This window comes from Numenius arquata, chromosome 6 (genome assembly GCF_964106895.1).
Source record: "Numenius arquata chromosome 6, bNumArq3.hap1.1, whole genome shotgun sequence".
NCBI lineage: Eukaryota > Metazoa > Chordata > Aves > Charadriiformes > Scolopacidae > Numenius > Numenius arquata.
The window spans coordinates 42,134,202-42,149,284 of record NC_133581.1 but is presented as its reverse complement, the minus strand read 5'-3'; the positions used below and the strand labels follow the sequence as shown (position 1 = coordinate 42,149,284).

General features: G+C 40.3%; 1 protein-coding gene across 1 annotated transcript in view; it reads left to right on the top strand.

Annotated features, from left to right (window-relative positions):
- INO80 (INO80 complex ATPase subunit) overlaps window positions 1-15,083 on the top strand; it is a 68,019-nt gene that overhangs the window by 37,880 nt on the left and 15,056 nt on the right. Inside the window, exons 25-27 of the mRNA XM_074148486.1 lie at window positions 2,538-2,678; window positions 7,634-7,859; window positions 12,948-13,075. Coding sequence (XP_074004587.1) covers window positions 2,538-2,678; window positions 7,634-7,859; window positions 12,948-13,075 — 495 coding nt within the window. The remainder of the gene's footprint in view (window positions 1-2,537; window positions 2,679-7,633; window positions 7,860-12,947; window positions 13,076-15,083) is intronic.

Genomic DNA, 15,083 nt, shown 5'->3' with positions numbered 1-15,083 from the left:
TGTGGGCTTGCACTGTCACATAGAATCATAGAATGGTTAGAGTTGGAAGGGACCTTAAAGATCACTGAATTGCAGCCCCCCTGCCATGGGCAGGGACACCTCCCACCAGACCAGGTTACTCAAAGCCCCATCCAGCCTGGCCTTGAACATCTCCAGGGATGAGGCATCCACAGCTTCCCTGGGCAACCTGTTCCAGTGTCTCACCACCCTCACAGTAAAGAATTTCCTCCTAATATCTAATCTAAATCTCCCCTCTTCCAATTTAAAACCATTACCCCTTGTCCTGTCACTACATTTCCTGACAAAGAGTCCCTCTCCGGCTCTCCTGTAGCCTCCCTTCAGATATTGGTAGGCTGCTATGAGGTCTCCCCAGAGCCTTCTCTTCTCCAGGCTGAACATCCCTGCAGGAGCTGGTCACAGACAGCTTTCTGTTTTCTTACCTGTTGAATTTGTTCTCTGGTTAGATGTGTTGCTCAATACACTCACGGAGGGGTGTGACAGATGATAAAACTAGCTCAAGAAGTGGCACAGCTGTGTCATGGGGAAAGGACTCCCTCTTATCAGCAGCGGTGCTGGTGCTTTGTTGCTACCATTTCTGGTCCTCGGATGGATAATGCAGCATTCCCATCCATTGTCCACAGCCGTGTACTCCCAGCCTTGCATTGCCCACTCTGCTGTTTCAGCACTCAGCCTGTTTTACCAGGTGGTGAAACAGATCACAAAATAACTTGGAGTGGAGGGGCCAAGGGTTTATTTTCATCTTGATCAGCATCTTAATGAGTGCAGGCAGCTAGGCCAACAAGAAGGGGCTCTGCGGGGACAGGAGTGAACACGTGAAGCAGTTGTTGCTTAAGCTAGCATTACTGATGAAGAATTGCCAGCTGAGTAAGAGTCTGTTTCTGGGATCACTTCACATTACCCAGTGTGGCCCAAGCTTTGACCTGTGCTTGTTTAGCCCTGCTGAGTGTCAGTGAAGGGCTATTGTTAGCTCTTTCTGCTCTTACCTTTTATATAGAGGAGCAGATGTTCAGTCAGAGAGTATGAACTTTCTTTTTGCCAGCTCCAGACCACAAGTTGCTCTGGTAGCAGCTGCAAGACCCACTTACATGCTAGGACTGACTGGTTGTATTTCTTAGGTGGTGTTGGCACGTGTGTAGAGTAAGACTGTTTTTCTCCCTTGTCAGCACATTCCAAATTATATGTGCTAGCCATCTGCATCTTGTGCAGTGCATCTACATCTGGAACCAGAAGGGGCCCAGAATGCATGATCCATGATAGACTATTGCTCTGGATGTTTTACAGCATTTTTCTGACATACGTAGGAGTGCGTACGTCCAGTGTATGGCATGATGGTATACAAGGTGTCTGCTTCTGTTACGTACCCGGATGCTTAGAACTTCAAACACTGGGATTTTAGAAAATTGGGAGGCTATGCAGAATAAAAGTAGCGCGGGTAGTTTTGGTGCATTAGGAACTGGAGCAGAACAATGCCAAAGCTTTAGATGCTGTTTACATTTTACTTAAGTGAACTAGAATTGTCAGGAGGCACATCCTGTGATCCTGTGGTAGTGAGCAGTATATCTCTTCATGTTGGTTTTTTTGTTGCATGTTTCCTCTAGTATGCAGAATAAAGCTCTGCATACTATAGGAAACAGATATACATAACAATATATAACAATTTGTTGCTATGAATATAGAAGAGTCAGAGTAAAAACTAAGTAGCAAAAATGACTTAGTCTTTAAGCAGTTTATTTCCTTGTTTGATGGAGATATTTACAATAAAAAAGGAAGTATAATAACTGATGCAAGAGAAGAAAATTTAATTTTCTGTTCTTTTTCTGTGTGAAGTTGAGCATCTTCAAAGAGCTCTCCTTTCTTTAAACTGCAGTGCCACCTCAGTGCTCCCACTTTTGGGTCAATATCTTTTTCTTTGTCAAATGGACGTTAATACACTTGTGGCGAATTCCTGGTTTTATACCTGGCCGTGTTCGTGGGTGTGAGTAACCATGCTAGCACCTTGAAAGTCTGCTGGAAAACATTCAGAGCCATTTTGCACAGGAAAGGAGAAAAGGTTGGGAAAGATGAAAGTCCAAAGATACCAGTTCAGTCGCATTTAGAGTCTTAATTTTTTTTTCTCTGCCAAATTTCATTTTACCCATGCTTCAGAATAGATAAAGGAGTAGCTAGAAAACAGTTTGATGGTCAAGACCTCCTAGAATATTCCTGTACTTCCTTCTTTATAAAAGCTAAGGTCAAAAAGTTCAAAGAAGGAAGAATTTTTTTCTGGTTCCAACTGAGCATAAAGGCAAGTATTGATACAAGCTATTCTGATTTCAACCACTTCAGGATTTGAATGTTCTGATAATTCCACAAAGATCGTGTATGTTGTCACTGCAGAAGATATGTAGAGTTTCCTTTTTCAAAGAGAAATATTTGATAAATGTCCTTTGACTGTCTATCTCATGGGTGATTACAAGATGTAAGAGGAGTTTTTCTTCATAGACATGGTAACTTCTTAATTTTAATTTTGTTTTCAGAACCTTGTGTTCAGTAGCCACTGTAAAGCAGTTACTGGCTATACAGATCATGTCATACACCGAAGGAGATCAGCTACCTCATGTGTACGGTGCTGCCAGGTGACTGAGCTGCCGTCCTTCCTGTGCATGGCCAGCCCACGGGTAAGTCCAAGTTAAGTTGAAAATTATGTATTTTCTATTGTGTTTTAAATCTTATTAGAATTATGTCTTAGGAACAGGATGATCTATTAGTTTCTTTTGGTTGGGTAGAACTGTTGTGAGGATATCCTTTTGCTATTATATTCAATAGCGGGTTTTTTTCATAGGGGAAGTGACTGTAATGTGTATTGAAGGGAAAAAGAAAGTTGTAAAATGCACCCAACAGGAGTTATTCTGAGATATGTAGGTTTCGCTTTCTCTCCTAATCCCAAAAGCAGTAAAATTATAGAAGAGATTGTCAAGTAGGTTATTCCCCACTAATCTAAGGGGGAGATGTAGGTAAGGTATGAACAGAATGGGTTGAGTGTTTGGTCAACTCTGATGACAAAGAGGGGCTGAGGAGCAAAGCGGATTTGAAAATGATGTTCATTTTCTCTCTTTGTGTCAGTTTATGTTCCAAAAAGGAGACACCAAATTGCAATATATAAGGATTACTCAAGTTGGGGTTTTCTAAATCTTTTGGATATTAAGCGGTACTGCTTGGGATCGTCCATCCACTATTAACTGAATTTTGAAGTTACTTTATCTGTAGTTTCCTGGGCTGACACAAGAGACCTTCATAAGTCTATGGCTGTTGTTTTCATTCCATGTTGTTGGAGCTTGACAAAGCCGGACAAAATGTACTTATATTAGCAGGCTATCCAGAGGCTATATTCTTTAGCTACTGTTAATGTTATTGCTGTAGGCTTGATCAAATGGGGCTGCATGTGCAATTATACATTGGCATCTGGAGAAGGGAGGATGGCAAGTAAGACTCTGCTTATCACCAGCATGCTGCTCCTCCAGCTGAATTCATCTGTGCCTGCAGCTCTAGGGGCCAGGAACCCAACTGAATTCTCAAAGTCGCACATTGCCTCCCTGTCAGAACACATTACCTGGTTCGAGAGCAAGCAGTTATTCTGAGAGTAAATTGTGAAATCCACTTCTTCAGATTCCTTTGATTTGTCACCCTTTGTACTGAAACCTGCATTGCAGATAAATATGTTGAATACTTCCTGTACATTAGGAATGGAGGAGAAGGGCTCAGAAGGCTACATAGGAAGGGAAAGGAAAGCTGTGGAGAGGTCATATCTGACACATTCTGGTGGATACAAGTTGCTTGTTTTGGCTTGGCTGGTGTATAAAAATGATTAAGTGGAGGCATGGCTTTTTGTTTCTAGGAATACAAAGACTTAATTTTACGCTTGTTAGAAACTTTTGGCAGGAGTGTAGAAGACCTGAAGCAGCAGAAAGAGCACATATGTTGTCAGAAACTATAGCCTTCTGTTGTGGTTTGACCTGTGATGAATTTTGGGAAGTTAATGGAGCGAATGATAGAAATAGGAGCGTATGTTTATGTAGCAGCTGCGGGGGGTAGTAGTGAGGGGAGGCTTCAGTGTTGTAGTTTTCTTTCTGTGCAGGCAATTTTCCGGAGTAGACAGTCCTCAATCACAAAAAAAAAAAAGTAACTTGGAGTATGGATCTTGTATTCATTAAGAAGCTCATTAATTCGGTTTAGAGTCCTGCTGTTTGGTTTAGTTTAGCAGTAGATCCCAGTGTGTCAGAGGTATTGTGGTGAGAAGTGCTTTTGCGTATCTCACAAGGTCTGAAAGGTTAACTTTGCATGGGGATAAATGCAGGAAGCATTTTACTGTTACCCTAATTAAACTAAGTTATTGAATTTAAGGTGGCAATGCATTCATATATTCCTATCGCTGTATTTTGTGGATATATTTCTGAACCAGGACTGTTACATTCAATCAGTTTGACAAGAATGTGTTGACATAGGAGGGCTTGCTTCTAAGGACTACCCTAACTTTTGTTACAAGTAAAACCACACACACAAAAAAAAAAACCTGGGGAAAAAATCCTTAAAAAGCTGTGCCATGACAAAAAAGGGAGAGGGGGAGCATGGACAAGCTTGAATGGAAGAATTTTTTGATCTGTTTCAGAAATGTGTCATTTTTTCTTATAAGGCCATGTAAAAGATGGAGAAGTGTGTGTATACTTTAAGTATGGAGCTGACAGTAAAGATAGCTTTATGTCCTCAGATGTCAGTGTTACACGGGTGTGCTTCCTACAGGGGAAGATTTGTTCTTGTTAACGTAGAAATTGCACTGAGGTGCGCACAGAGTTTGTCTCCTACTAGCTCTTCCTTTAGATGAGGTATTACTGAAATGTAGCATGTAGAATGTTATGATGCGACTTTATTTTTCTTTTAAAAATCCTAGTGTTCAAATCTCCATATTGATTTCAGTAGATAAGCCTCTTTTCTGTGTCAGAAATGACTCTGCTCTGTTTTGTGTGTAGAGGATGCTGGTCCTAGGTGTCCTGGAAATAAATATGACAGGTTGTTTGTGCTGGAGAGAGTATTTGTTCCAGCCTATCCAGTGTAGAAATATGAACTGAAATGTGATGGCTAATAGTGTCTTTTAAAAGAAACTCCTAAGTCTGTACTGTCGTTGTGGTGTATGTCAGTTTTCAGGCAAGAAGACTTGAATTGTTTTGCCCTCTCCCACAAAAAAGAAAGTCCTATGCTTTGACTGCAGATGGCAGTACAAGACAACATCAGTATCTCCTAAGTAGTGGGAATGTATACAAAGTCTTGCTTAACACAGACCCTTTGAATTTGCAGTGTTTCATGTGACTGCGTGCATAGACCTATAAACCAATCTGGTTTACAAATACCTCCTGGCATCTTGCGAAACAATAGCTTTACCATTATTGCTAAGATTGCTTTTTTGATTTTCTTTTGATATGTACTGTAATAGTGCTTATGAATCTGTTTAAACAATTGATTTGGTCTTGCAAAAAAAAAAGCCTTTGTGAGATTAATTTCTTCCCATGAGAAGAGCTCCTGTATAACTTGACTGGACCACAGGCTTCTACCAAGAATATCTTGCTTGATACCTTTGAGTTAGCTGGTAAATGTTTGGAAAGGAGCAGGCAGAGCATAAGGTACCAGGCAGTCTGTCTTGAGGTATGGGTTGCTCCCTTCATCTTACAGTTCTAAAGCACAATATTTAAAAGTGTTGATATTTAAACTATTTTATTGCTTATCATTTTAGTTGATCCATTAAAATATTTCCACTTGCATGATACGGTGTTATGTATATTCTCAATATGTGGCAGTTAATTATGTCATGCCAGAGTAAGCTGGAACAAGAAATTTATCCTCCTTCAAATATGTTAAAGCTTTTTGGCTGTGATACAAAGATAGTTTTTTCACTGAGTTTAAGTGTTTCAATTGTCCCATTATCAAACCCCCACCCTTTCTTGATTCTCCAGAAACTCAGCTGCTTACTGTTCACCATCAAACCCTACAGATTCCCAGACTGTTTCTTCCTATGCAGCTCTGTCTCCTTTTTTTAAAATGTGAAAACTTTCACAAGTTGGATTTCTTCTGTGTTTTCTTGTTTGTTACATTGCATTTCATAGTCCCCTAGCTAATGTGTTTGTTTTGCACAGTGCTAGGATTCATGACAATGTTTTTAACTTACGTGAATCTATGTGGATGATCATTTTTTAATTGTAGTTCTGAAATAAAGGCAGCAATGACTGCTAAAGTAGTGATTTGTTTGTTTCCTATAGGGGTGAAGAAACCAACAAAGCATTGCAAATGTATAACTTTTCTCTGTTTAAAGCTCATGCTGCAGGGTTACTCGTCTAATATTAACTTTTAGTTTCATTTATAAGTGAGTTTACAATATGTTCTCTCTTGATAGTATGTGAAAGTTTCTACTAACTTGCTTTTGTAAATTGGGTTATAAATAGCTTTTGTAAATGCTTATCCCAGAACGTTGGCCCAAACCAGACTTATATTCAGAAAAGGCAGGGGAAGAAGTTGGCATTGTGCATTTTTATTGGAAAGATTCTTGTGCTAGATAGCGAATTGTTGTGTATTTATATTTGAGTGAAAGCGTTACAATTGTTGTATTTACTTTGGATCATGCAGTTTAACTCTTGGTGAAGTATCTTAAGAAAAACCCAGCAGAGTGGGCTGTCCTGGCTGTATCATGGCTCAATTGCACTTCTTTTTTATTACTTCAGTATCTTGAAGTTGTCCCTTACCCTGGTAAAGAACAGATAAGAGCAAGCTGTAGATTGTACGAAGGACAGCCTTGTCTGCTGGAATGAACTCTTTACTCGAGCATCTGGCCATTGGGCATATCCCTCTTTGACTTCCGCTCTCTGTCCAGGTTTGGGTGGATGGGGCAGAGCAGGGGGAGTTAAAGTGATGGAGCCGTTCCAGAATAGCTCATGTAGTGTGAAATCAGAGTTCCTGTGTTTGCAACACTGGTTTGTCCAGCTGGCTTGTATGTACTGAGGCAGGTAATAGGGCAAGGGATTCACAGAACAGCCAGAAGAGAAAGATCACCCTGTGCTCACTTGTACTGTTTCTGTTCAAATCGGATATCAAGCCCGAGAAATGTGCTGTTCCAAAACAGGACTGTTTTCCTGTTCTTTTTTTTTTTTTTTTTCCTAATTTATGTATCTTCCTAATTTTAAATCATCACATGAATTTCTGTTAAGGATGATATGTAAATCTCATCTCTGCTGGGTAAATACTTGATTGTGAAGGGTGAAAATAAAAATAATTTAAAAAAAGAAATCCAGGCAAAGTGAGAGGTGCGGCAGGGATATTATTCTTTTACTCTCAGCTCTGCTATCGGTTGTGTAGCAATTGGCACAAGGCCTTGTTTATCAAAAGGAAAGTAGTCCATGCCTGACGTTCACAGGACCTTTGTGTGGTGTGGGCAGATGTTGCATATTTGCTTATTTTAAACCAGTCTTAAGATTGTTTTCAATCAGCACACGTCAGTAATGATTTGACTTTTAAAAATTGAAGGTACCTGAACTGCGGATTTGGGAATGAGGGGAAATCTGAACAAGAATATTGATTATTATTTCACTTGTAGGTAACAGCTGTGCCGCTGGAGTTCTACTGCAATGACCGAAGTGCAGAATACGAGCGCAGGGCACTAAGGGAAGGAGGAAGCCTCGAAGCAAAGCAGTGTGTGCTCCATGGAGCCCCCGAGCTGGCAGCTGAGTGGCTGAAGCAATGCTCCCAGTTCTTCCCAGAGTATCCAGGAGGGCTGTTAGGGATCAGGCCTCAGAACGGCTGGTCTTTTATCAGGATACCAGGTAAGTTTGGAGGTTGTCGTGGAATGGAGATGAGATAAATAAGGACATCTACTCTTCAGTAGTAATTATGCTTGGTTATGGGCTTTTTGAGGGGGCAGAGGTGGTTGGTTGTTCTTCCTCCTGAGGGAAAGTTAACCCTGGTATCTTAAAATAGTTTGATTTCACATCATCTGTCTGGAGTAAAGCTGTCGATGGATGCCAAACAAGTCTAACACAAACTTTTCTAATGTTTACAAACCTCTTTTAGGACATCTGCCCTCCAAGTGACTGTAAAAAGGTGGATCTACTTACTAAAGCACAGTTTACTCTCACAACCAGATACCATTTTGAGGTTGGAGCTCTAAAGATTGCAGGACAAGTAGCAGTCATACGTGGCCTCCTAGTGTGTTGGAAGACCTTTGTGTTGACCTAAGAGATCTTTTGTTGGTTTTCCTTGTGAAAGGATAAACATTACTTGTAGCAGTCTACTATGAGAAGGACAGGTTGGGGGACTAAGTTTAGAGGAAATAGGCCTGGAAAACAAGGCATGAGGGATTTACTGAGTTTCAGTTGGAATAAAGAAGACTTATTCATATTTCCTGGTAAAGTGGGAAAAAGGTACCAGTGTACTAGTAAAATAAATGTGTTTCATTTTTTCCTAGAATTAGACTAACGTAATCCAAGATTTGCTAGAATTTTGTTGCCGATACTGCGGTGACTTTCGGGGGCCAGACGCAGGCTAGCTGTCAGAAGATGGTCTTGAGCAGAGTTCTGCAGAAAGTACTAGAGATCTGAGAGATAGCCAAGAGGAAAAATAGCTTACACTGCCAGATGCTAAGTTATTCCCAGACCCTTTTGGGTCAAGGATGTTTGGCAGGGGAAATTAGTACAGTAAAAGGAAAATGGCCTTTTGCTTGCTACAGTCCAGTTTTAAGAACGGACCTCATAAGTACTTGGAGTCATATGAAGCACATGCATGTTTACTTATGCAAGGGAGAAACCATTTTTCATGAGCTTGCACTAGATTAATATTCAATGACAGTTGATTTTATAGTTTCTTCAGGAATTCACTGAATTGTGTATCAATTTTTTGGAAACAAAAAATGAATTGCTGTAGCAGAAAGGAGGGAAATAGTGAAGGGAATAATTCAAGTAGAAGGCATAGATAGAGAAATGAAGAAAAGTAGCCGATGTAGAATAGAGGCCTGCATTCTCTTGAAAAGACTTCTGTTTTAAGCCAGTGACTTAAGCTGACTCATCAGCAAAAATTTGTAGAGGAGTAAAGATGGGGTACAAGAACCTTACAGGAGTGCGTGAATAGGTGCAAGGTTAGGCAAATTGTTGTCAAAGCACAACAAAGAATTTGCTCGAGAGGTTGAGAAGGTGTTTGGGATGAGTGTCTTATGTGAAGCTGGCTTAATTTAGGAGGTCTTGAAGCTAAAAGTAAATTTTTTTAAAAACTAGTTTTGTACAGCTGTGTTTTAATTAGTTGTAAGGTAGTATTCAAACCTAAACTTCTTCAGAGGAGAGGTCACGTACCACAAGAGGACAGCTGTGATTATAGGTGCAGGAGCAGGCATAGTGCGTTACAGAAAGTGACTGACATGCTGAAGAAGCGTTTACAAGGCTGAGGTCTAGCAAGCGTCCGGTGGGACCAGTAGGTGTGAAGGTCTGTGGTAAATAGGGGACAAGAAAAAAAGGGGATACCTCTCTCTTCTAACCCTGATCTGTCCTCTCCCAGATTTGTCTGTTCCCAGTACCCTGGCAGCAGGCTCAGCTGCGATCACTGTGGGAATCTCTTGAGGCTTTTCCTGTTCTTTGAAAGAAAAATGGTCCTGGATTAAATGGCAGGAAGTGTCTGAGTCGTTTTAGCATCGATAAAAAGCACCGGCCTCACTGGCTGTTTACTGTGAGAGCCAACTAGCTCCTCACTGACCCCATTGTGCCGTGCAGACTGTCGGGAGGGGAACCAGGGGTGTCAACTGGAACCCAGACTTTATCTCTCTTTCCTCTGCTTTTTGCATGTCCAGAGGCACTTTTTCTCATTCTCCAGAGAGTGGTGAGCCCAGCTACAGTCATCTGCCAGAGCTCCTGACTGGGGTTATTTTGAGTCGTAATCATTTGTAACTATTCTTCCCAGGCCATAGGATCCCACTGTATCCCCTTGTAGATAATTTATGTCCATATCCCCGCATGGCTGGAGGCAGGGACCTTTTTTTTCAGACTGAAAGCCATATAATATGATTTTACGGTTACTTGCTTTTTGGTCTGGTTCTGTTTTCTTGTTCATTTCATACAGTGCTGAAGAACCCCAAAATTGCATCTTGGGGAGAGTTCTTTGGTATGCAGTCCAGGGTCTCTGTCTCCTGACTGGCTTATAATGTTAAAAGTTTCTTTGATGCTATTAAAAAAAACCTAAAAAATATATCAGAAGACGTTGTCATTGGAAGTTTTCACTTGATAACTTGCACTTCTACATTTTCCATTTTTTATTTTGAAAATCCCATTTTAAGAAGAGGGAACCTTCTTTCCCAAGGTAAAAGGGAATGAGAAATCGAAATGCGAGAAACTAGAGGTGGAAGAGACTTTTTTTTTTTCTCTTTTGAATAGCTGTGTTTTCCGAAGGTGGCATGAATAAAGAACATTTTCTGTTATCGCTTTGCAGATTATGTCCTTTGAATCACTAGGTGGCAGACTTTTTGCATGCAAAAATACTTGATCTCGGAAAACACAATGGTATCAAGATAGCAGGCTTAAAGATGCCATGTTAAAGTGAAATATTTTTTTCCTCTGGAGGTGATAAATCTTCTTTTGTTAGTTCTGTTCTGCTTTCCTAAAAAAAAACAACCAAACAAAAAAACTAAACCCCAAAACTTTCTCTCCAGTGCAGTCTGCTCTGATGCTGAGACATTGGACAAATGATGAACTGTTAACAAGTTGCTACCTTTTCAGACTGTAACACCACCTGCAAATAAGTTCTTTACTTGTAATTTGCATTTTATAGCTATTTAAAAATAGTAACTTACACAATGGAGACCTAAGGAGCCAGCAGCAAAGGACATGCATCATTTCCAGTCACCAAAATTTAATTCTACCTATTCATGCCTGTGTGAGAAAACCAGTAGCATTTTGCTTTTGGAAACTTTCTAATATGTTAATCTGAGCCAGCTGAGACTGACTTTTGAACAGACCCTGTTTGTTCTCTCAGTTTCCTTCCAGTCAGATGGCTTTTGGTTAATAATCATATTAGTTTGTCATGTATATCTAGACTTTTCATGTTGCTTCACTGAATTTAATTCAGTCTGAAATAGCAAGCTGACCAATTAGAGTAAAAGCAGAATGTCGTGGCTGTAAGGATTTAAAAGAAAGAATAACATTTTTTTATAAAGAGTTAACATTCCTACTGTGCAGAGTTTTTGACTCGCATAGATGTATTTTAAAACCAGATAACCATAAGTCATTTTCATTTTTACTTAATTGCCTAAGTTCAAAGTTTAGTTTTCCTTAGAAGAATGCATGAAACTATTAACTATTTGTGTGTGTAATCAAGATCAAGTTCTGTTCTAGAGATGAATGTATCGTTAAATGTCATGTTGCACTTAGAAGAAATGCCAGCCTGTGCTGTGGTCTTGAGTTTTCCTTACAGTATTTCCTTGGCTTCGCTCTCTAGTTGACGGATCGCCCCAGGTAGTTGCTAATGATTCAAGCAACGATGTGGCACTTGTTCCTGGCAAAGCAACAAGATCACCATCGAAAGGGAGAGCAAATTGGAGCAAAGCAGTGACTCTCTAGATAGGCAGACTCTCTGCTCAAGAAAGAGCAGAGCTCTCTTGTCCTGGTTTCTTATCTCGTGAACTGCAGGAGCACGACTCTAAAGTTACCAAAGGAGAGAGCACTCACAGCCCTGGCTTAAAATGCAAACAGAACAGTTAATAAGCAATATTGACAACTCACTATTTTTTGAATTTCAGAAAGCAGAGCTGTTGACTGCATCTTCTGATGTCCTAATGTACACCCCACAAGTTCCAGCGTCAAGTCCATTATTTATATTTAAGCTAAAGGATATTTTTGAAAGAGGGATATTGTGCAAGACAGTTAACTGCCTTACAGAAAACTGGAGTTTCTTCAGCCCATGAGTTAATTCATTCTGTGCAACGCGAAGTGTGCAGAAATGTTACCTGCTAGACATGTTGAAAATATTTGGGTTCTGTACTAGCCTGCACCATCTGCAGTTGTCAACTTTCCGTTTTGGCTGTAAACCTAAATTCAGACATCCCAAAGAATAAAGAATCATCAGTGGCCTTTCCAACAGATAATTTTTTTTGAAGAAAATTTCTCTTCATCCTCTTTCAACAGTCATGTATTGTTTACTGAAGTTTATGTACAGAATGTACAAACAGGAAGATCTCCTTCCTGAAAAATACTTCATGGGCAATGCTGAAATAGAGAGGACATGAAGTATAAAATCTGAAGTGACTTAAAAGATTGCAATCTGGAAACATTTCTTAAAACAAAACAACACCAAAAAAAACCAAGCCAAAAAGCGGAGTGCAGGGAAGAAAAAGGGAAAAAAAAGTTAAGGCGATGCTGTGAAGGGGCTGTTATTTTATAGTGACCTAGAAAACTGTTCCTCACTTTCCACGTTGGTGAGGAGTTTGATTTTGAAACTAGATCCGTGGAGGGTAAGTCTAAAGCTCAGCAGCAGGTAGCAGCAAATGTCCAAAGGACAGCATTTTAATGTCTGAAGCGGAGGAAAAACTTCATCTATCAAGGCATGCTGTGGTGGTTGATCTGGTCAGAATGAATCCTTAGATGAGGGAAACGACTGTCCAAAAAAGGATGAGAGTCCATACTCGTGAGGAGATCAATCTGTGATGAGATTTTGCCAAGTGGGTATATTCATACGCTCCTGTCCCAGCAACCAAAAGTTATTGTTAGCAGCGTGATTATAAGCGTCAGTCAGAAGGGATGTTGCAGTTCCTTCCATCACAACTCGTTACTTTAGGAATTATAATGCAGTGGAGTGCTAGGAAAACTTAGAAGTTAACTTGTTCCATGTAGCTGTTTTGGCTTTATTAGTTACCTGCTTTTCTTCCATTTCTTTTTTAGACAAAGAGAGTCTGATCACTGACAGTGGAAAGCTTCATGCTCTCGATCTTCTGTTGACACGGCTGAAATCTCAAGGACACAGAGTTCTCATCTACTCCCAAATGACACGGATGATTGACTTACTTGAGGTAGGAGAGCTATAGCCTACAGAAGACAAATTCTGAAGATGCAGATTTAGCAACAGTGTTTTGGAGAAAATACTGTAATTTGGATGCGGCAAACCTAACATAAAATTATATGGAAGGGTTCCTAGTACATGCATTGATATGAGAATATAAGAGCTGCCATACAAAGTTATAGAATCATAGAATCTTATAGAGTGGTTAGAGTTGGAAGGGACCTTAAAGATCACTGAATTCCAGCCCCCCTGCCGTGGGCCGGGACACCTCCCACCAGGCGAGGTTGCTCAAAGCCCCATCCAGCCTGGTCTTAAACATCTCCAGGGATGGGGCATCCACAGCTTCTCTGGGCAACCTGTGCCAGTGTCTCACCACCCTCACAGTAAAGAATTTCTTCCTAATATCTCATCGAAATCTCCCCTCTTTCAGTTTAAAATCGTTACCCCTCGTCCTATCGCTCCACTCCCTGATCAAGAGTCCCTCCCCATCTCTCCTGGAGCCCCTTCAGATATTGGTAGGCTGCTATAAGGTCTCCCTGGAGCCTTCTCTTCTGCAGGCTGAACAATCCCAACTCTCTCAGCCTGTCCTCATAGGAGAGGTGCTCCAGCCCTCTGATCGTCTTTGTGGCTCTCCTCTGGACCCGTTCCAACGGGTCCATGTCCTTCCTGTGCTGAGGACTAAGGCTTATGCTTAAGGTCCAGCCTACTGTTACGCTTCCACCAGTGTACAACAGCAGATGGTATGGGGAAAATATAGAAGAATAGTGATACTTCACAATTAGTCTCTCAGGGTCCAGCAGTTTGAAGCTCAAGTGCTTTCTGAGCCAGATATGCCTTCTGTATATTCAGTCAGCCTAAATGGATTCTTCTTCCAGGAAATTGTTCAGTTGCATCTTGAGTCTGTAAGTTTTTATCATTCGTGCTGCCCTGTGGCAAGGGGTTGCATGGCTTAATTGTTCTCTTCTGCTGGTTTTGAATTGTTTCCTTCTGTATTCATTTGATGCCCATATGTCTTTTTATTGGAAGGAAGAGGCAGAACAGTGATTAATTTTACATTGTTCATGTTGCTTATAATTTCACAGATTTTTACTGTTTCCCTCTGTCATCTTATTCCTGTGCTGAAGGTTGGTGGACATTAATAAAAAGAGGTTCTCTGGCATATATGAAAAGAAATTAGGAATTAAGTAATTACTTGTTACTTAAATACAGTCAGTCTGCCTCAGAAGAAAAAAACCCAACAAAACAGTACTTGATTAGCAACCATGCCACCAGAGAGCTAGTCTAAAGAGACATTAGCAGGAAAACTATATTAATTTTGTTTCCTAATGCTTAGAAATAAGTACTTATATTTTTGTGGGCTTTTGTTGAAGATGACAAATCTTGTGGTTTTGACTGGATCTGAAAAAAAGGATTATTTTGTATCACAGTGTCTCTCTCCCTTATCAGTGAAGGATTAATAGTAATAACTTTTATGACTATTTAATTCTGAGTAAGAAAACTTAATGTATGTTAGTTTCAAAGAAGCAATCCTGGTAAAGTTTTCTGGCTATGAATAAGTAGTAGATGGGAAAACACTTGCATTTGGCAGTATAATTTCAGTACTGCCAAAACATCCAGATCCTTCAGCCATTAGTCCTAGGTGTACATGGGCTTCCTCGGGCCATGTTTGATACGGGATACTGTCTTCTCCATATAAAATGAAGAGAAAAAATGAGAAACCTGAATCAATAGCTGCCTAAATCATGAGTCTTGCGTGAGTAGGAGTGCATTTTAAGGTCAGCAGTTAATAGTTCAGTAACAAATCACAGCCTGAATTTTGTTTTTGCTGCTGTGAGGAAAAACAGAACTTGCATGGTTGCAATTCTGTGTTTTGGCTGTTTGCCCAGCTTTGCTTCCTATGCCTCTTTTTTGGCAAACGTTGGACATAGTGCAGGTTTGTTGACACCCTGCATTACACCATGAAGCTCATAAAGTGGAGTGTTTAATGCTTCTGTCTTTTCTGTTAGCGTTCCATTTTA